Source organism: Typha angustifolia, chromosome 2, assembly GCF_048772165.1.
Source record: "Typha angustifolia cultivar Huaian chromosome 2, ASM4877216v1, whole genome shotgun sequence".
NCBI lineage: Eukaryota > Viridiplantae > Streptophyta > Magnoliopsida > Poales > Typhaceae > Typha > Typha angustifolia.
Genome location: NC_133240.1, coordinates 9177413 through 9198009, shown reverse-complemented (window position 1 = coordinate 9198009; position 20597 = coordinate 9177413). Strand labels below are relative to the sequence as shown.

Below are 20597 nucleotides of genomic sequence, written 5' to 3'. Positions count from 1 at the left end.
TCCCTGGTGAAGTGCAACCTCTGAATGCATGAAGGGTGCATCAACTGTTTATGATGGTATAAGCCATCTAATGCTTATAATGATATTCAAATTGCTCAAATGACTGGTATTACAGGCAAAGATCTTAGGCTCTTAGCATTAAATGACTGGTATTTGAAGTCTGAACTTTCTGTATAGGCGTTGGATATTGTAATATCTATACTGTAAGGAGGCTTTATGTTGTAAATATGGGTATGTTGCATTGATTCCACTATTCCTGTTGAGGCAGTATTCGCCCGAGAAGTAAAGAAGCTGCAAGCAGATCAATTCAAGCCCTCGGCGCGATCATGGCTGTATTGTTGGTGGATATCGGATGCCAAAGTAGCAAAAAATAGCCAGTTTGGGATTTGCATAGGCAGCATGGCAATATGATCCATCTAGAGGTGTTACTTGTATTCATAGCATTCAGCGAAAGACGATCAGTGCTCTTGGATTTCTCAGGAGATGCATGGAGAAATTTTGCTTATGATTGGGAATGAAAAAATGAAGTCCACTTTTGGCACTCCCTTGGTATAGTTATACAGTATCATAGACAAGGTTTAAATTTTGGTTTAGTATTGGATTCAAGCTACCAAAAATTTGCTTTCTTTTTTTTTAAATTCTTCAAGACAGGATAAGAGTCTTTTTCGAAACAACTGTGATGGTTGCTTTTGTCAATATTCTAAGGACTTCTTGATTTACAGTGGATTGTGGACTAAGGGACTGTTTGGTTGATTACATTTAGAGATATTTTTTTTAATATTTAGAGATACATGTGTATTAAGTGTATTAAGAGATATTTTTTTAGAGGAGAAAATGGATTATTTAGTTGATTTTATTTCAAAATATTGCATTTGTTAAACACATGCTTGTTATTTTGTATTTTATAATTATATATCTGAGAAATAAGTGCTTGATTACGGGCTATTTGCAAAACCAAGCTTTGAGATTTCAATAATAATAAAATTGGGCTTGAATCTATTTATTTTTTGTAAGTAATATATATTATAATAAAATATACATAGTTTTACATATTTAACAAGTCTTTTTATGCAAATGTTCCATTTGTTTAGTTATATAGATTCTTATGAATTATATATATGTTTACTAAAATGTAACACATCATACTCCATAGAATGATCCAGAAAATATAAGAAAAACTCCATACCAACAGCCCCTAGATGTTACTTTTTGTTTATGTAATAACATCTCTAATGCAAAAAGAACCCTGAGAAAGATACTTTATATTTTTCAGTGTGATTTCCATATTGAGGATATTAAATGATAGCGTAAAACCTCAATAAACAGAAAATGTAGGGTGCAAAATGATACAAATTTGCAAATAAGTTAAAACTACTAAACAAAACAAGGCCTAATTTAAACGTACTGTGGCATTTTAGGTAATACCACTAAACTCGAAGGGCAGGAACGGGAAATTAAACGGGTGAGATATTTTTAGGCGAACTCGACTGGTGGGACATATCCGTCATATCAAACATTTTCAGGGACCGCACCTCGCTTCACCCGAGATATATATATATATATATACACGCCTTCTCAGCCTTTTTTCCCCCATCCAGTTGCTGAGCTTTTCGGAAACCCCTCTTCTTATCTCTTCCGCTACTACCATTACTTGGAAAAGATCTCCTCGTTCTACGCAGTGCGATCGAGGTATCTCGTTTCCAAGATGTTATCGATTGTCTATTATAACAACTTTTCATCAAATTTTGTTTCATGACATTGCTGTGACGCTTCGATCGAAGTTTTTACGCTTTTGGATCGTTTCTGCCTTCTTTTCTGTTTGTTTGTGTAATTATGGGGAATGATTCGATTCTTTCTACCAGAGATAGGTGACCGGGGTTTCATCCGAAATGGCCCGTTTGATAGTTCCGTGCAAAGGTTCGAGTTTGGTAACGACAGGATTTCTGGGAATGTTCTCATCATTTCATGTGATTATCTGAACCCATTTAGTTGGTTTTATGGAATTTCTTGTTGAATGGACATTTTTTTAAAAAAAGTTTTGCGCTGGTTTTGCGAGGTGCTTTTTGGGATATTTATGCTATACTTGTCCTTAGGTAGCACATATGATTGTTTGAAATCTGAGTTAATTTGAGGTCTGATGTAATCAGTATCTTCGCTGATTTGAAAGAATGCATGAATTAGATTATTTTCTTGTTGAATGTAGGCGCCTAGACTCACTTGTTATTGATATATTTGTAGTTTAAGTTGTTATATGTAGGAAAAAAGGTTTTATTAATGTCCTTTTTGTTGCATTTCTTTTTGTATGTCAGAAGTAGGCTCAGAATAATTTGTGTAATATATGTACTTTGAGAAGAAATACTTCCTTAGTGTTTTTAAGTTGTAACTATCATGAAACTTCTGAAATGCCGATATTTTCTATTGCGTGCTTTTGTAACTATCTGCATCTTGATTGCTAGATCCTCAAATTTGTTTGATTTTCTGCCTTCCTATGAAATGTCCTTTTATTACTAATCCACGTTACTTATAGTTCTCTCTGTTACTATTTGTAGTTTCATCATACACGGCGAAGCTTGTCTATAGATTCGTCAATAAAGAATTACTCGACAAAGGATTACTCTAGCAATTCCTTAACCACAAGGAAGGAGGTTAAATTCTTTCTTTTCTTTTTTTTTTGTTGGCCATGGCATTCCTTTTCTCTTTGTATTGTAACTTGGCATATATCTTACTCAGTTTGAATGTAGGATATAAGAAGGACATCTCTGCTTCCCCCATCTTCGCATGTGAGTCTATTTGCATCTTTTTTATCACTTTCAATTGGCAATCTTCTAAAATTTCTCAAAATTTTGATCATTAATGGCAGATAAATGATGTTTCTTTAGAGGATACTTAGGCTATTTTCCTTCACTTAGTGGCATTACTTGCTTTAGTATTTTATTATACACCTTTCATGGGAATCACGTTACTATTAGGAAGTGTACCTCACCTTTTAACATTTATTGTCTAATCTAGCTTAACTATGGTGATTTTTCTGTTGACCTCTTGATTTCATGCTATTATTCCAGAATGTTAAGTTTGTGAGCAAGAAGTTAATTTGTTCAGTTGCAACAACACCAGTACCTGCTCAAACTGAAGGGCCTGAAATGGATACTCCAAAGGAGATTTTCTTGAAGGACTACAAGAAGCCTGATTATTTCTTTGACACGGTATCTGAATATTCTTAGTTGCTGCCTCTCTTATCCTCTATCTGAAAACTGATGGTTCTTTTTCTTTATTATGTTGCTGTATGACTGTTATGTATCTTCACCTGTATGCTACTTGAATCTTGAAGGATTACATGAAGCCTGATTATTTCTTTGACACAGTAGCTGGATATTCTTAGTTGATGCCTCTATTATCCTTGACTGATCTAAGAAGACAAGTGATGACTCATTTTCTTTATTATGATGCTGTATGACTGTTATGTATCTTCACCTGTATGCGAGCAGCCTATTTTTGTTCTTGGATCTTGATTATTGATGTGGGTTTGTGTTCTTTCTTTATCCCAGATGGGGTTTCTAGCTCTTTATTATTTTTTCTGTATGTTGCTTTGATGGGTCCAAATTTTTGTGAAACATGAGAATATCAAGGCAACTATTTCACTTCAAGTTTTGCTTCGATAATACTCTTGGGGTTGCTCATCTTTCTTCTAGCTGAAACCTATATCAACAAAACTAAAAACAAGAATACTAAATCTATGTTGGAGGAGAGCTCTCCAAAAACCTGGGGAGACTTGATTTTTCTTGTATAAAGTTATATGGACCCTTTATGCCAGGCCACCATGTTGACATTAGCCACTAAGATGACTGGCTTTCCACCTTTTCTGTCAGGAGTATTTCTGTGAATCTGTCCTGCGTCCTCATGAAGAAACATGGCAGAGAATCTAGATATACAGTAATTTGATAAGATTTGCCTGCCAATTTCTTTGGATCAACAAGATTGCCTTTAGGAGGTAGGCAAAAACTAGCAAAAGCTTGTGCACCAGCATTGGGACCTCAGAATGGGACAGGGCTCTGCCATCAACTTTTTCATGACATTATTACTGAAATATTTTTAGGAAATGAGATCTATGCGTTTATTTGCACTCATGCAAATTGTTGATGTTTCCACAAATACTTAAATTATTATAAGGACATGCTAGATACATCCTTGGAGAAAACACATAATTAATCAAATGATACTTTGATGCAAATTCTGTTTTTGCCTTGCCTCCTTGGTTTGGTCTGGCTTCTGATTTGGGTGATGTCATCCTAAACATGAATTCCATCCTACTTTAAGTTAGCATAGCACAGCTGATCAATAATTAAAACTGCCTAACCACATTGATCAGCACAAGTGTATCTTGCCATTATCTTGAGTTTGGACTACATACTGGAGGTTTGGAACTATATCGAATTGTCTGATACTTTTCTTTATGTTCATCGTTGACTTATTGGTCCTTCTAATTTGTTATAACAATTCTAGGTCGGCTTAATTTTCTATTTGAATCTTAAATTTGTACAGGTGGATTTGGGATTCCAACTTGGTGAAGATAAAACCATAGTATCATCGAAAATATATGTTTTCCCCAGAGTTGAAGGTAAATATTGTTCTCTTTTCAGCGGTAGGATTTCTTTAGATCATTTGTCTCAATATCGCCAGGACTCTTGGGTTCATTAGCAGGTTCAAGTGATACTTATTGAACTGTTTTATGTCTCTTCATTCTTGATAATCCAATGTCAAAAATTTTATGACAACTGAAGTCAATTCTAGAAAATGGTCTTATTATCTTTCTTCCTACCAGGTATTTCTTGTCCGCTTGTTCTTCATGGGCATGATCTTAAGCTGTTATCAATTAAAGTTGATGGCAAGGAGCTGAAGGTAGTGGTTTTAAAACTGTTGTGCGATTCCTTTTTAGTCTTTACAAGTAAAAGATTTGCATTTTTTCTTGTAGTGCTATAAAAATTGAAAGTAATTGTAATTAGAACCAGTAGTTGACCTGCTATTTTGACCAGAGAGATGTTTAAAAAATGTATTTTAGGATAATTCATGATATTTGTATTGTACACCTATGAGTAAATCTTTGCCTTATCATTTACTCCAACCACACGCTGGTTGCTGCACGCAGCGAATTGATTAAATTGATAGAATTCAACATTTTTGAACTAACATAAGGGGGCATTGATCATCATATGTACCTGGACATTATCAGCTAGGTAGTGTATTCTGCTTTCTAAATAAGGTCTCTCACTTTGTATGTGGAAGCAGTAAAATGATCATTTTTAATGTTAAGCCTATGATGATGAGTTCACCAGATTGCATAACAGACACTGTCATGTCTGGTATGATGAGTTCACTAAATTTGTAACGAAAGATGCTTTATTCTAGCTTTACATGAAGTAAATAATCAACTTGTTATCTGAAGTGTTCTTATTGTCTCCTTTTATTTTATGTAGAATGCAGAATATAAACAAGATTCACATCATTTGACCCTGTCATCTCCGCCCACTAGTGCATTTAAGCTGGAAATTGTCACAGAGATATATCCCCAAAACAATACTTCATTGGAGGTACAAATTATAATGTTATATTTCTTGGACTCAAAACTCTGAACTTGAATACTGATATTCTACTTCATTCATAGGGGCTTTACAAGTCCTCCGGCAATTTCTGTACCCAATGTGAGGCTGAAGGATTTCGGAAAATTACCTTTTATCAGGTAATGCTTGCTAATTGTAAAGCTACTATGTGAACATTAGTCATGCCATCAATATCTCTAGCTTATAGAAGGATATTGCATACCATCGAGCTCACTTTGCAGTTTGCATGTGATATTTATTTAGTTGGCTTGTTTTGGTTTACATCTGCCAGTGACTTGTGCAATAAAGCAGGAACTATACACCCAAGCAGAAGTGAATTTAATTGATTAACCATTTTCTCTGTCGGCATGAAATTATGAAGCTGATAAAATTATGGCAATTTCTTTTGACTTATCATTGCTTTGTCAGGATCGCCCTGATGTGATGGCAAGATATACTTGTCGAATTGAAGCTGATAAAACACTCTATCCAGTATTGTTGTCGAATGGGAATCTCATAGAGCAAGGGGATCTTGAGGTAAATTCAATATGAAGTATGAAATAAAGGTAACCTTCAAGTAACACAGTTTTACCTTGCAATAAACTGTCCTATAATCTGCAGGATGGAAAACACTATGCTCTCTGGGAAGACCCCTTCAAGAAACCTAGTTACTTGTTTGCATTAGTTGCCGGTCAATTAGAAAGCAGAGATGACGAATTTGTGACTTGTTCTGGCCGGAAAGTAATATTGAGAATCTGGACCCCTGCACAGGATGTACCAAAAACTGCTCATGCTATGTACTCTCTAAAGGCAGCTATGAAGTGGGATGAAGAAGTTAGTCTCTTTATTTTTCATGTTTGTACTTCTGCTATAGTTTACTGCCATTATTAGATTCTGATGCAACTTTCTGCCTTTCTATCATGTAACAGGTATTTGGTCTCGAATATGATCTCAATTTGTTCAACATTGTTGCTGTTCCTGATTTTAACATGTAAGATTTGCTATATTTACACTAGCATATTGTAAGCTTTATCATTCTAGGTGACAGAGATAATGTTATGTTGTTGTGATACTTCTACTGATCCTGAAGATTATTAAAAACGTATAACATTAACATATTGTCAGTGCCATGTTACCCTTAGTTTGTATATAAAAGGAGTGCTTTTACTGAGAGTAGCTTGCTTAAAACACTTATTAATTCATTAATATATCAATCCTTAATTTTATTTAACTTAATTTTAATGTTGGAAGGTCGGTGGTGAAAGTTCACCAGTTTTGTATTATGCTCAACATAGGTTGAATTTACAGAGTTCCCATGTGATTAAATTGGTCTAGCTTATAACCAAGTTTCTTAGAAATAAGAGTATAATAATAAACATTTTGTGGGTTAATTAGCATTGGTATCCTCCTATTCATGTTCCTTGGTATAAGATTCAAATAGTTAGCTGCACAATATTTTATTGTTAGGAAGACGCAGATGGTTGAAACTTGGTGTTTTATTGTTTTCAGGGGGGCCATGGAGAACAAAAGCCTGAATGTAAGAATTTCTGAAACTATCAACCTACTTCCATGTCTTACAATTTACTGAGGGCATTTAAAATACAACTCGACAGTTATTTAACTCAAAGCTTGTACTGGCATCCCCTGAAACTGCTTCAGATGGAGACTATGCTGCGATTCTGGGAGTGATTGGCCATGAGGTAGATTTTTCTGTAGACAAGAATCTTCGACTATGCAATATATTTTACTTCCCTATATTTCTGGATTGATGCTAATATGGTTTTTGACCTGGTTAATGTGCAGTATTTCCACAACTGGACGGGTAACAGGTATTGACAGTTAGTATTTTATGTATATAGTTATATACTATCCTTGCGGTCTCTCTTATCAGATCTATATCTTTAGTTTGTGTCTGCTTATATGTGTGATTGCTCATTTTTCCCATTCTCATCATAGTTATGGATACTGTAAATCCAACTAAATTCTTGTATATGTGGATAATATGTGAGCATAGACTTCCATAAGCCAATCTTGCTGTCTTTTACAGCGTCCTGATTCAGGGCAACCTTCTTACTAGAGTAGGCTTTTCAATATAGTTGCTTGATTAATACCAAATGCATAACTAAAATGTTTTGAGTACTGATACTTTTGCAGAGTGACATGTCGTGATTGGTTCCAGCTAAGTCTAAAAGAAGGACTAACTGTCTTTAGAGATCAGGTTATGCTTTCTCTAGTATCTTGTTTGCACATCATACTATTCCTCTATGATTTTGTAGTGCTGTAGATGCCTGGTTTACTCTTCTGATAAAAAAGAGTTTGGCAGGAGTTTTCATCTGACATGGGAAGCCGCACAGTTAAGAGGATCGCTGATGTCTCAAGACTTCGAAATTACCAATTTCCGCAGGTTCTATTCTCTTCTGTGTTATCCTCTATCTGCTCTGAAAATATCACAGCCTTGTGCATTGGGACTCTTTGTCCTGCCCCCAAATAGTTGGGCTAATGGTTTCTTCTTGATGGTGTTCTTTTACTTTCAGGATGCTGGTCCGATGGCACACCCTGTTCGGCCACATTCATACATTAAGGTAATCATTTGAATATCCTTTGGAAAGATTTAGCAATTCATTGATTTCTGCTGAAATCATGGGATTTGATGTGCTTTTTTTATCCATTGGCAGATGGACAACTTCTACACTGGTTGGTGCCGCTCTTTGTTTAATGTCATAGAATTATATATGAAGCCTTTAATATCAGCACAAGATTTAATGACTTTTTCTTTCTTTATTTTGTTTCTCTTACTTGTCTTCAACATGAGAGTTCCTTTGATGAATCTTGTTTACTATCCTGTCTTGCTGCACTTACAGTGACGGTATGTCTTCTCTCCTCTTCCTTTTCCAACCATGTCGGTGTAGCACTTTGTTTGACATTTGTTTTTCTTTATCTGAACTCATGATGGCTCATTTATTTCATGGCTGCGGTTGTATTCATTGCAGGTGTATGAGAAGGTTCGTCTGACTCATCTGTTACATCAGTTCCTTTCTATTTCATTGAACTAGAATTATATGTACCATAAAGTATGACGATGTCCTTTACATGTATATAGGGTGCTGAAGTTGTTAGAATGTACAAAACTTTGCTTGGGAGTTCAGGATTTCGAAAGGTACATACTTTTATTCCTAAAGACCTTCATTGTATGATTGGTCGATATTTTTAGATTTACAAATTCTACTAACCATGCTGTTCTAATGTAAAGTACAATTAAATGCATATCAAATCTAATGTTGATTTATTTTGCACAAAGAATTCTTTGTTATCTGATTCTTGGCCATTGACTTTATATGATACTTCAGGGAATGGATCTTTATTTTAAAAGACATGATGGACAAGCCGTGACCTGCGAAGACTTTTTTGCTGCTATGCGTGATGCAAATGATGCAGACTTCGCGAACTTTCTATTATGGTAGTAGCGACCTTTTCTTCATTTTCTTTTCCAACTTGCGACAAATTTGTTCTTATTGGGAAAGATGTACACAACAGGTATTCTCAAGCTGGGACGCCTAGCGTTAAAGTTACTTCTTCTTATGATCCTGATGCACGAACATTTTGTTTGAAGTTCAGGTATTCATTAATCTCTTGGTCACTTCTCTGTCATCCACAGCCCATTCTTCTTGTCTGTTTCTGTGAATAATTTTTCCAATTCACAAGGTATTTTTTTATAGGCACAATTGTAACCATTTTTATGACTATAATGATACAGGCATCTTTAGTTTTCCTGCTTTCTGCTTGTCTTATGCTTTATCTGCTTATTTCTCAACAACTTGATTTTTGTTGATATATTTTCTAATTTCCACTTGCATGTCTCAATTCATGTGAGTTAATTTCCTTCCTCTGGCACATAGTATCTTTCACATTGTTCTATTATTCTATATCACATGTCAGAGATATGAAAGTCACTTCAGTGGCTTAAATATTATTGGCCATCTTGTTTTAATTGCCTGACTTTACCAGTCAAGATGTGCCTCAAACTCCTGGGCAACAAGTGAAAGAACCAATGTTCATACCAGTTGCTGTTGGGCTCCTTGACTCTACTGGAAAAGACATGCCCCTCACTTCTGTTTACAATGATGGAATGCTGCAGACAGTCAAATGTGGAAATCAACCTGTCTTCACAACAGTGCTTCAAGTTAAAAAGGTCAGGAATTTATAATGGATTAGGGAGTTCTGCTTCTTAACTTTTTTCTACCTTAGATTGCAAAAATGCTCCTCTACATGGTGTACCTTCTGTGGACATCCTTGAAATATTGGCACAGTTTATAAATATCACTTTACTAAAACTATCCAAACTGCGCTCCTGGTCTGGAGCCAACATATATGCTGTAGGGCGTGCAACATTGTGCATTTGAAAATACTCAAATAGTGATTTGAAGATTCAGTTTTATTTTTTTTTTTACATTTGATCTGTTTTTCTTTGTCATGTGGTTGACCTTTCTACTGGTTGAGCAGTGTTGCACGTAGTGATCTTAATATTATTATTTTTTTTAACATTTGATCTATTTTTCTTTGTCATTTGGTTTACCACTTTACTAGATGAGTATTCCCCTTTTATAACTTCAGGTAACTTTTGTTAAGAAGAATTGACTCGTCGGAGATTCAATTTATACCTTTTAGGAAAAACACCTGTAATATTATAACTTCTATGCATCAGCATCAAGATGAGAGTTTGCTGCTTCTTACCAACTGGACATATTATGTTGGATGCTTAGATAGTAAGGTTTAATTTCTCTGGTGCTATATGATGTGAACTCGTTGGTGCTGAGTCCTACTTACCAACTTTTACAGTATGTGTTGATGAGGGGTAACAAGCTAAATAAGGTTTAAAGCTCAATAAGAAGATAGCTTTCAATTATTCTCGTAACGTAAAAGATACTACTGGAGCCTACCAATCCACTTGTTCTCTTCTGACTAAAATTGAGGCAGCAGCTTAAGAGATACCAATACTTTGCTCTTTAAGTTTGTGGAACTTGCCTATGTGTTATGCAGAAGGAAGAAGAGTTTGTGTTTTCTGATGTACCAGAGCGGCCAATTCCGTCAATCTTGAGGGGTTATAGTGCTCCTATTCGTCTTGATTCCGATCTGACGGACAGTGATCTGTTTTTCTTACTTGCACATGATTCTGATGAGTTCAACAGGTGGGACTGATTATATCTTTTCCTTAATACAATAAATTATTTTATTTTAAAATTTTAATGAAATTTCTTTGTATAAATGTTCTTTAGATGGGAGGCTGGTCAAGTATTGGCACGGAAACTGATGCTCAGTCTTGTAGCTGACTTTCAGCAAGATAAACCATTGGTTCTGAATCCAAATTTTGTTGAGGGTCTCAGAAGCATCCTTTGCAATTCAAGCTTAGATAAAGTAATGTTAATTCTTTGTTGTAAGCTTCATACCTCCAAATCAAGTTTGCTGATGTGGCTAAATTATTTGGTATCCTTAGGAATTTATTGCAAAGGCAATTACTTTGCCTGGTGAAGGGGAGATCATGGACATGATGGTTGTTGCAGATCCTGATTCGGTGCATGCTGTTCGTACCTTCATTAAAAAGCAGCTTGCCCTCCAACTTAAAAAAGAATTCCTTGCTGCTGTAAGTCTTTTTGCTGATTTCTGCTTTCATTGTTCCTTATTTTTCCTTTCTTTTGGATTAGTGATAAGAACTTTTGGTTTGCATGTATCTGTAGTCAGTCATCTTATTAATTACGTTAGTGGTAGTTAGATGTAGTCTGCATCTGTAATTCTCTGGATCGTACAAAAGCATGATGTTTATAGTGATACCATTTCTAAATAAGAGTTACTAACCTGACCGTTTGTGAATCACACTCCATATGCGCTAATCCCTAGTTCATTATATGTGATCCATTGATCAGTGAATCTCATACTATGGCTATTCCCAACTTTAATAAATGCCTGCCAGTTGCAACTGACTTCAGTCCTGACTTCTAAGTCTATAATAAAATGTCTGACAAATATCTTGAACACCTTAATAGTTTATTCTTTAAGTGCTCTCTTCTCTAACGAATACATTACACTTGCGCCACTTTGTCATTATTCTCATAGGAGGATTTTGTGAGAACCCAGGAGGATTCAATAATGAGCTTAAGTAAAATTGCAGATGATTACCTTTGATGGAAACAATACTGGCCTTTTGTTCTTTCATGTGCATTGATCAGTAGTCATTCTTTGTGTTTTGAGGTTTATTGCCTAATTCATCTTTATAGGAGTGATGATTATATTTCTCTCCCCTTTCTAAATTTGACTTGAATTGTTGTTACTCGCAGGTTACAAGTAATAGAAGTTCTGAATCATATGTGTTCAACCATCCTAATATGGCTCGTCGGGCTCTGAAAAATACCTGTCTAGGTATGTTATTTCATTGTATATTCAAGCATGGGAATGAAATAGTTTAGACCTAATATATTTTATCCGTTATTACATACAGTCTATCTTTCATCACTCGACGAACCAGAGCTTACTGAACTTGCTTTGCATGAGTACAAGTCTGCTACCAACATGACTGAGCAGTTTGCTGCTCTAGCAGCCTTAGCCCAAAATCCAGGTCAAGTCCGCGATGATGTTCTCTCTGATTTCTATGAGAAGTGGCAGCATGACTTCTTGGTAAGAATACTGCTTATATATTGAATGACATTTCTCTCTGCAAAGATTTTCTCATTTTAAATTTCTGTCCTGATTTTATAGGTTGTGAACAAATGGTTTGCTCTTCAAGCTATGTCAGACATTCCTGGGAATGTTGCTAATGTCCAGAAGCTGTTGACTCACCCTGCCTTTGACTTGCGCAATCCAAACAAGGTAAGATATGCCCATTACAATAGACATTGTTGGGCCATTTAGGCAGTTTGATTGGACCAACATTACCACTTTTGCTTGTGATTCAGGTGTACTCACTCATTGGAGGCTTTTGTGGATCATCTGTTAACTTCCATGCAAAAGATGGATCGGGCTACAAGTTTTTGGGTGACATTGTGATGCAACTGGACAAACTAAACCCTCAGGTTTGTTTAGGAGTACAGAACTCAGAAGTGCCAAAATGGGTCTTAGTATATTATCCTGCTATCTTTGTTCTTGGAGAGGTCCTTTACCTTGCTATTCAATAACCTCTTACTACTTGGTGCCTCTTTCCTATTGAATTGATTCCAGGTGGCCTCTCGCATGGTGTCAGCCTTCTCAAGATGGCGGCGCTTTGATGAGACAAGACAAAATCTTGCTAAGGTGATTTGTTATTCTCAAGATAATATGCCTCAGCAGCTCTGCCTCTTATGTTATGCCATTTTCTGTTAACGTCAGTGATTTCCTTGCCTGTGCCAAAAATCATTAGGAAAGTTAATAGAACTTCAATCTAAATATTGAGATGAAATAAAGTACGGAGACCTGGATCAATGTTCTCCCAAGAGGAAATTAATTTTGGGCATGTGCGCATGTTTTAAAGTGTTGTGATAATTAACTCTACATCATCTTGTTTTACAGGCACAGCTTGAGATGATAATCTCGGCAAACGGGTTATCTGAGAATGTTTATGAAATCGCCTCTAAAAGCTTGGCAGCATAAAAGGTCTTCGGGAAATGCAACTTGTGATGGCATTGTTACTATCTTTATACAGTTATAGCAATGAGATATGCAAGCTTAGCATGTAAGTTAACCTACATTCCCACAGAAACATTGCGGCAAGAACAAAGAATGATATATTGGTATGCGACTTTATCTTGTTTATAGCGGACAATTCATAGTCCGATTATGTGTTGCACCTCTACTTAAGTTGCTGTTTATTATTATTTTTTTTCAAAGAAACAGTGGGAACCATAAATCATAAGTATAAACATTTTATCATAGCCACTCTAAACACCTCAATTGAAATTGTGAGATAACTAATTATGAAGTTGGATTTGTCCTGCGCCAATGAAATGATCAGGTGCTCTATCCAAATAAATGGTTCTCAGGTTACCATTGCAGCTCAAGGTCGAGTTTTATTAGCTCTTGATAGAGGTTTTAATTGTTGCAGGATTGATTGATCTACTTCAGAAAAATAATAGATGGAAGGGAAAAGAACAGTAGGGTGTTAATAAACTAGTATTGAAATAAATGGTTATATATATTTGCTATACTAGAATATGAAATTTTTTTTTTCTAATTCTATAAGTGAGGGTTAGGTTCAATTATCTAATCCATTTATATGTATAAAGAGTTATCTTTTAAAAAAAGTTCTAATTACCAGAAAGTCGATATGTTCACTGCATTTGAGGGCCCATATAAATCTATTCCATTAACGCTTTATCCATTACGTCACCAACAATCAGCAGTCAACGTTCTCATCCCACCGAATCCGCTGTGAACGTTGACTCAGTCAACAAGCGCTTGCTAAGCGATCCCACTTCTTCTCTCTCCTATTCTGCCCTCAGTTCTCCTGAGAGATAGCGCAATTACCGTCCCAATGTTCACCGGTCGAATTGGGTAAACTCTCTCTCCCGAAGCCTATCCTTATAATAAATCTGATTCTCTAGTCGATGTAAGTGTCCATAAATCTCCTTCATTTCGATTCCTATTACTCTGCAGCCTATAGTCTTCTCTCACCTAAGCTTACTACGTCGATTACATTAAACTACCAACCCAAGTAGCTTAGCTATGTACTTAAACTACTCATTGATAAGCATCCATTATTTGTTCGAAATTTTTGAAACATTTCGGTGACCAATTCAGTATCCACTCCCAACCCCACCAGTAATATCTGTTAGTCTTTCCGCCTCCCCAGTAGAATCCTTCCCCAGTATGTTAATCCATCACCAACTACCGATGGCATTTTCGTTATTATCTATAACTCTAGCGTCTGATCCAAATAATACGAACAACATTTAAATTTCCTCCATCCTTCGTTGCACTTCAACTCTTTTTCCAGTTCTCCGTGTGTGTGTGTGTGTGTGTGAGAGAGAGAGAGAGAGAGAGATGGGCTCACGCTATGAGGTGGAGATCACGATTGGCTCGGCGCGCGACCTCAAGAACGTGAACTGGCGCCACGGCGATCTCAAGCCGTACGCCGTGGCGTGGGTTGATGGCGGCGCGAAGTGCTCGACCAAGGCCGATCTCGACAACGACGTCAGCCCCGTCTGGGACGAGAAGCTCTCCATCCCCCTCCCCCCCGATCGCCGCCTCGAGGAAGCGGTACTCTACGTCGACGTCGTCCACGCCAAAGCCGCCGAGGGCGTCAAGCCGCTCGTCGGCTCGGCGCGGATCCCGATCCGCGAGGTCCTCGACGACGTGGGCGTCGGCGCCAAGTCGGCGCGGAGCCTCAAGCTGAAACGTCCCTCGGGGAGGCCCCAGGGAAAGCTCGAGGTCAAGATCACGATCAAGCAGCCGGCGAGGTACTACGATCGCTACGCGCCGCCGCAGCCCTACGCCCAATCCGCTCCGGATCGCCGCGGTGAGGGCTCCTACGGCGGTTACGGCTACAGTGAGCCGGCGCGGGCCGGGTACCCCTACGCTCCTCCCGCACCATCGCCGGCGGCGGCCGGGTACCCCTACGCCCCTCCCATGCCGGCGTCGGCGGCGGCCGGGTACCCCTATGCCCCTCCCGCGCCGGCGTCGGCGGGCTACCAGTACGGGGGCTCCCCGTACGGGCAGGCGTCCGGGTACGGATCTGCGCCGTACGGGCAGACATCGGGGTATGGATCTGCGCCGTACGGGCAGACATCGGGGTATGGATCTGCGCCGTACGGGCAGACATCGGGGTATGGATCTGCGCCGGCGAAGGAGAAGAAATCGAAGTTTGGGATGGGGACGGGGCTGGCGGTGGGGGCGGCGGCGGGGGTTTTGGGAGGGCTGGCGCTAGCAGAGGGGGTTGATTACGTGGAGGATAAGATCGCGGACGATGCGGCGGAGAAGGTGGAGGACAATCTCGGATACGACGACGGAGGATTTGGCGACTACGGAGGTGATGACTTCTGAGAGATTCGAAATGGAGGAAATAATAAACTTGTCATCTTATGGAGCCTGGACATTGGAAATTGGTTGTTTAATTAAGAGAGTGTTATTGAATGCTTTGCTAATTTAGGATTCCTCTTTCTTTTTCACCCAAGGATAAGGTTTGGTTGAATGAGGTAGGAGTTATTGTCATATGACATGCATTCCTCCTGTCTATAAGAACTATTGAGATGCTTGTGACTTTCGACAAAGAATAATCCTCGAGTCTGTATATTGCTTTCGGATGCCAAGATAGCATCACTTTCATCATAAAGCATAGCATTTCCTCTTTATATATATATCGACCTAAAATATTCTATCCGTATATATCATTTTAAATTTACTTTTCTTTTTCGTATACATGCAAATAAGACAAACTAAGATGTCCTAATCTACGTTAGGTTTAGAAGCAACCTCGAAACCTTCAAAAGGAAGAGTATGAAATAGTTCTACCATCATAGTCCAGTAATTGGGTTTTACTGCATATGAAAAGGGTCAAAAGCTCAAATTTTCTATAAACATTATTGATGTTTACTGGATTTTTTTTTGTCTAGTCTATCATTAATTAACAGGCTTGCGATTTATTTGAGAAAAATAATAAGCTAAAATGAGGGTTAAAGTAGGAACCGCTTGGACATCGCACCGAGCCCAAAAATTACGGCCCATTTCTGTAAACGCTTTCGACCGTCGATAGCCGGTAACCTTACCGGGGAAATACCGGTCGAGTCAGTTACGGTACATTTGCTATAATAAAACGCCACCTCGATATCTCCTTAGCTTTGTTCGCACGATTTCTTCGCTTCGCGAGCTCTCGAGGAAACGAACTCGAGGGTTTCTGTTCCTTCTCATCTTTCGCTTGCGAGATCGGGTCTGTTAGGTAATCTTCTGAACTTTAAGATTTGTTAAATTGGATGTTTGATGGATCTGCAGTTTCGTTTTTTTAGTTTATTTCTCCTGGATTTTGGTCCTCTTAGGGTTTTATTCTCATGATGTACGGTTTGGTCTATCGTAATTTAGTGCTGGGATGCGTCTTTGAATCGGCTCATCTGGCGATTTGGGTGCTTTTAGGTTGTCTAAAGTGATTCATTTATGATCTGGTAGTAATCTTGCTGGTCTACTTTAGTGGTAGAATTTCTCTGTTTTGAGGAGATCCAATTTTCTGTAGGATTAGATTTAGTTGTTTCTTTATTGCATAGATTATTGTGATCAAATTTTAATTCCATCCATTATCTGTGTATGTACCTCTCCTTATGGATGAAGCTAGTGAAACGAGTGGATTTGACCTTTTGGACTTCATTTTGGAGTTTAAAACCTGTGCTTTACTTATGATACATCTTAATAGTTAATATGTTTCACTTTAAAACTTATTTTCCGAGATGCAATCATTTGGATGTACACATGTTTCCTCTAATGCTCGCTTTGTATACTTTCCATGCTAGTTTGCCGGACTTCCTTTTGTATTGGGGTGTTCTTTAAATTTTTAGTTTGTGAAGTAATTTATGTCTTTTAATTTGCTTCTCTCTGCCCTTACTAGGCAAGAAGCATGCCGACCTAGTATTTACTAAAAGATCTAATTTATTTTTTGATATCTGGGCCTAATTCATCCTTAAATGTTTATTTGATAGAATATAGATTATCTGTTTTTAAGAAACAAAACACAGTGCTTGTGTTAAAAGAAATTAGTTGTATTTATTTTTGCTAAGTGAGTTGGGCAGGAGAAAAAAAGTACTTGTTTTTTTTTTCCTAGTGTTTCTCAAGTGTTATCTTTGATATGCCTGATCATTGTCTCAGAGGATAGGTTCTGAAAGATGACTGACAATAAGAAAGAAGCTGAGGAGATCTCTCCCCGAGGAAATGACTGGGAGGTTGTGTCTCTCACTGCATCCACATATGCTGCTTCTCCTGGCCCCAAAAGATTTGAGCAATTAGATGAGAATAAAGATTCTGAGAATGTTGCAAAAGGACATGAATCTTCTGATGCAATGTTCATGTCCAGTCACTTCCTATTACCAACTGATGAACACACGAACCTTCTAGTAGAAACTGACTGCAAGAAGGTCCAGAATGAGGTCTGTAAACAAGATGTCTTCTCTGCTGAAATGGGAGTTTATGAAGCAGAGAAAACCTGTGAAGAAAGTTGTAAGAGTAAATCTGATGATGAATTACATGGGATTCAGTTTTTTGACAAGGAAAAGAGCCTCTCCATTGGTGAGATGGAGTTTGGAGATGGCAAAACTTTGCAAGGGTTGAACTTGGTTGGGGAAGAACAAGTTATGCTTGTCTCTTCTGGATTTGAGTCTTTTCATGTTGAATCAGAGATAAGCAGGTCAGTTCATGCTAGTGAGAGTGTTGGTGTTGTTGAACCCATTAGTCCTTGTTATGCAAGTCCAGATTCTCCTGTGGATTCTATTGATGCTTCTGTTCCAAAGGAAGATGATGGAAATGAGAGCTCTGACCTTCCCTGTGAAGCTTGGTGGAAGAGGCAGGCTGTAATTCTTTATAATAATGCAAAAGAAGCAAACACATTCTGGTCAGTCTTTGTGGCTGCTGCTTTAGTGGGTATTGTAGTTTTGGGGAAACGATGGCAAAGAGAAAGGTTGCACCTTCAGCAAATTAAACTGCAGTTTGACGTCAACAATGAGGTATCTTGAGCTCTATTAAGAATTATCTAGAGTTTTAATTCCAAGGTCTCATTCATATCCTTTTGTCAGTGGACTGTTGTTTGATTGCTTTTCTTTTTATTATAAATTAAATCGATATGTATAATGCTTTCTCGGTATATCCACCTAACGTTCAATAGCTTTCCAGCTAGAATGACAATTGATTATAATATGCGACGCAAAGGTGCCTCTAGGTTGGAGGATGCTCCAAGGCGCACATGTAATGCCTAGCCTAGGTCAAAGGCACAACCATTGTCTTAGGTGCAACCTAAAATTTGTGGCACGACCAATGATGATTATACTCCTAAGTGTCTTTTGCTCAGGCTTTAAGTTAACCTTGCCCATTTTCTTTGGATATGTTGGAGATACAAATGCATTATTATTGTGGTGAGGAATGCACATTAGGACCCTGGGATCTAGAGATAGAAATTGCCATCCAATTGAACGTGAATTTGCGCCTGACTCCTGTCATTTCCCCTTGTAGCTTCTAACTGTTGGCTTCATAATAGCTGTAGTTCTAGGGGTAGAGTCTTCTTTTGATTGAATGGTCGATAATTTTCTTTAGGTATACTATCTAAGATAGATTACTGCCATTTTTGTTGTTGGCTGAATTTTCTGTTTCTTTGATTTTGTCACTGTACTTCTTGAATTTCTAACATGGGATACCAAAATTTTCAGGCAATAGAATCCTGCAAGAGATATTGCACTGTTAGTTCTTGACATTTTGATGGCAATAGAATATATAATCCTAGTTTCTTTCCTGTGATCAGCAAACACTTCATGTGTCACTCTGTTTGGTATCTCTTTCTAGTGGCAGTTACACTATGGTATCTTCTAATTTTGCAGCATATGTTCTTTTCATCGGGTGATAAGTATTGTTTAAAGAAACAAACTCTTTTAGTTTTTTTTTCCTGAAGTAGCATTTTCAGTGACTTGAACTTGCCATATGATAGCTTTGGTGTCAACTTTTGTACATCAAAACTATGCGACCTTTGACAGCATGAGAATTTGGGCAATAGATGGCAGCTATAATGGGTTACCCTCAGTTTCTCCACATATCTGTATATAGATGCAGCAAGATTTAGGACATATTACATTAGTGTTCCTTTGGTCGTACATTTTTCTTTGAATGCATGACTAACGTTATTACTGCAATCAATGACTCGCATCACTGGCACTCATTTGCTGACACAATTCTGTTATGCTGACAGAAGGTGAGCTTTATGATGGGACCATTTAGCCGGTTTAAAAGCATTTTGATTGCTGGGAACCAGCGGACTCCCTTGATCCGTGGAGATGCAGCATTTGGCCAATAAGGTGTCTGTTGCTGATGATGATGATGTTGACGAAAAATATCAGGTGAAAGCAGGGAAAGAGAAATTTCTGCAGGGCTGTGAAGGGCTTGCCAATTGTATCTATTTCATGCTTGGTGGATTATGAAAACTGCTATAGTTTGTTGACTTTAATTAGAAGATATTGTTATGTTTTCACATGATGTTGTGAGCTCAGGTATTGTAAATATGGACTCTGACCTTGTTATTATTATATGTAAATATTTTTTAAATAATTATTCCAAGTACTGTCTAAATCATAAATTCCCAAGGGCCTCATGAATTTAGCTGATGATACTTATATGATTGACCCAGCTGATGATTTTTATATGGTTGCCTCAGCTGAGAGTTGCTGATGGTTTTAACTGAATGAAGCCTTGAAAACTGTTGATCAGTTAAGTTGATAAGACTGAATATTTGCAGATGCATCTGGATCTGGAAGGGCCTGCTTTAACTGAATGAAGCCTTGAAAACTGTTGGTCAGTTAAGTTGATAAGACTGAATATTTGCAGATGCATCTGGATCTGGAAGGGCCTGCTTTTTATCTGTTGCAAATTTTATATAATTCACCATGCTGGTTCATTTTTGTTCTCCATGTACACAAACATGATATCTCGTATACTAGTGAGTTAAGCTGCATGCCAATTTCACTGCAAAGTTTTCAGGTGCATAGTAAAGTTCTGAACTCATATCCTCACATAAGCAATTGATAGAGGTGCTATACCAATATCTCCTCCTTGGTATAATAGACATATAGCTGAGTGATTCCTGGGCAAATGATTCCTTCTTAAGGCACCAAATCAATCAAATAATTGGTTCCTCCACTTGGGTCTCAATAGCAGCATGTGAGATGTCTGCCATGGCTTGTGCCATGTAGGCCTCAAAAACCATGCTTTCCTAGTTGCTATCAACTAGTGGTTTTTACTTGCCTAATGGTCTTATCCTGAAAAATACAAGAATAACAAGGTGCTTTTTCTTTGCATCAAATGCTACTT

The 20597-nt window shown here is 37.7% G+C and overlaps 3 protein-coding genes across 3 annotated transcripts; all 3 read left to right on the top strand.

The window, feature by feature from the left end:
• Positions 1-1587: 1587 nt before the first annotated feature.
• LOC140768078 (puromycin-sensitive aminopeptidase) lies at positions 1588-13410 on the top strand. The gene is made up of 34 exons (XM_073108172.1): positions 1588-1689; positions 1863-1967; positions 2550-2645; positions 2742-2780; positions 3063-3203; positions 4540-4615; positions 4820-4896; positions 5472-5585; positions 5660-5734; positions 6024-6131; positions 6216-6428; positions 6524-6585; positions 7104-7131; positions 7208-7294; positions 7398-7423; positions 7749-7812; positions 7918-7998; positions 8129-8176; positions 8270-8288; positions 8456-8460; positions 8585-8596; positions 8695-8751; positions 8942-9051; positions 9129-9209; positions 9600-9783; positions 10632-10780; positions 10868-11006; positions 11086-11232; positions 11924-12005; positions 12085-12260; positions 12342-12452; positions 12539-12655; positions 12801-12872; positions 13128-13410. Exons 2-34 carry the CDS (start codon positions 1890-1892, stop codon positions 13206-13208), a joined length of 2955 nt encoding a protein of 984 aa, XP_072964273.1. The 5' UTR covers positions 1588-1689; positions 1863-1889; the 3' UTR covers positions 13209-13410.
• Positions 13411-14426: 1016 nt separating this feature from the next.
• LOC140768069 (protein SRC2 homolog) lies at positions 14427-15860 on the top strand. The gene has a single exon (XM_073108161.1). It carries the CDS (start codon positions 14598-14600, stop codon positions 15594-15596), a length of 999 nt encoding a protein of 332 aa, XP_072964262.1. The 5' UTR covers positions 14427-14597; the 3' UTR covers positions 15597-15860.
• A 474-nt stretch (positions 15861-16334) lies between these two features.
• Positions 16335-19866, top strand: LOC140776999 (ATG8-interacting protein 1-like). The gene is made up of 3 exons (XM_073120902.1): positions 16335-16488; positions 17403-18253; positions 19483-19866. The coding sequence occupies exons 2-3, from the start codon at positions 17420-17422 to the stop codon at positions 19585-19587; spliced, it is 939 nt and encodes a 312-aa protein (XP_072977003.1). The 5' UTR covers positions 16335-16488; positions 17403-17419; the 3' UTR covers positions 19588-19866.
• The last annotated feature ends 731 nt before the right edge of the window (positions 19867-20597 follow it).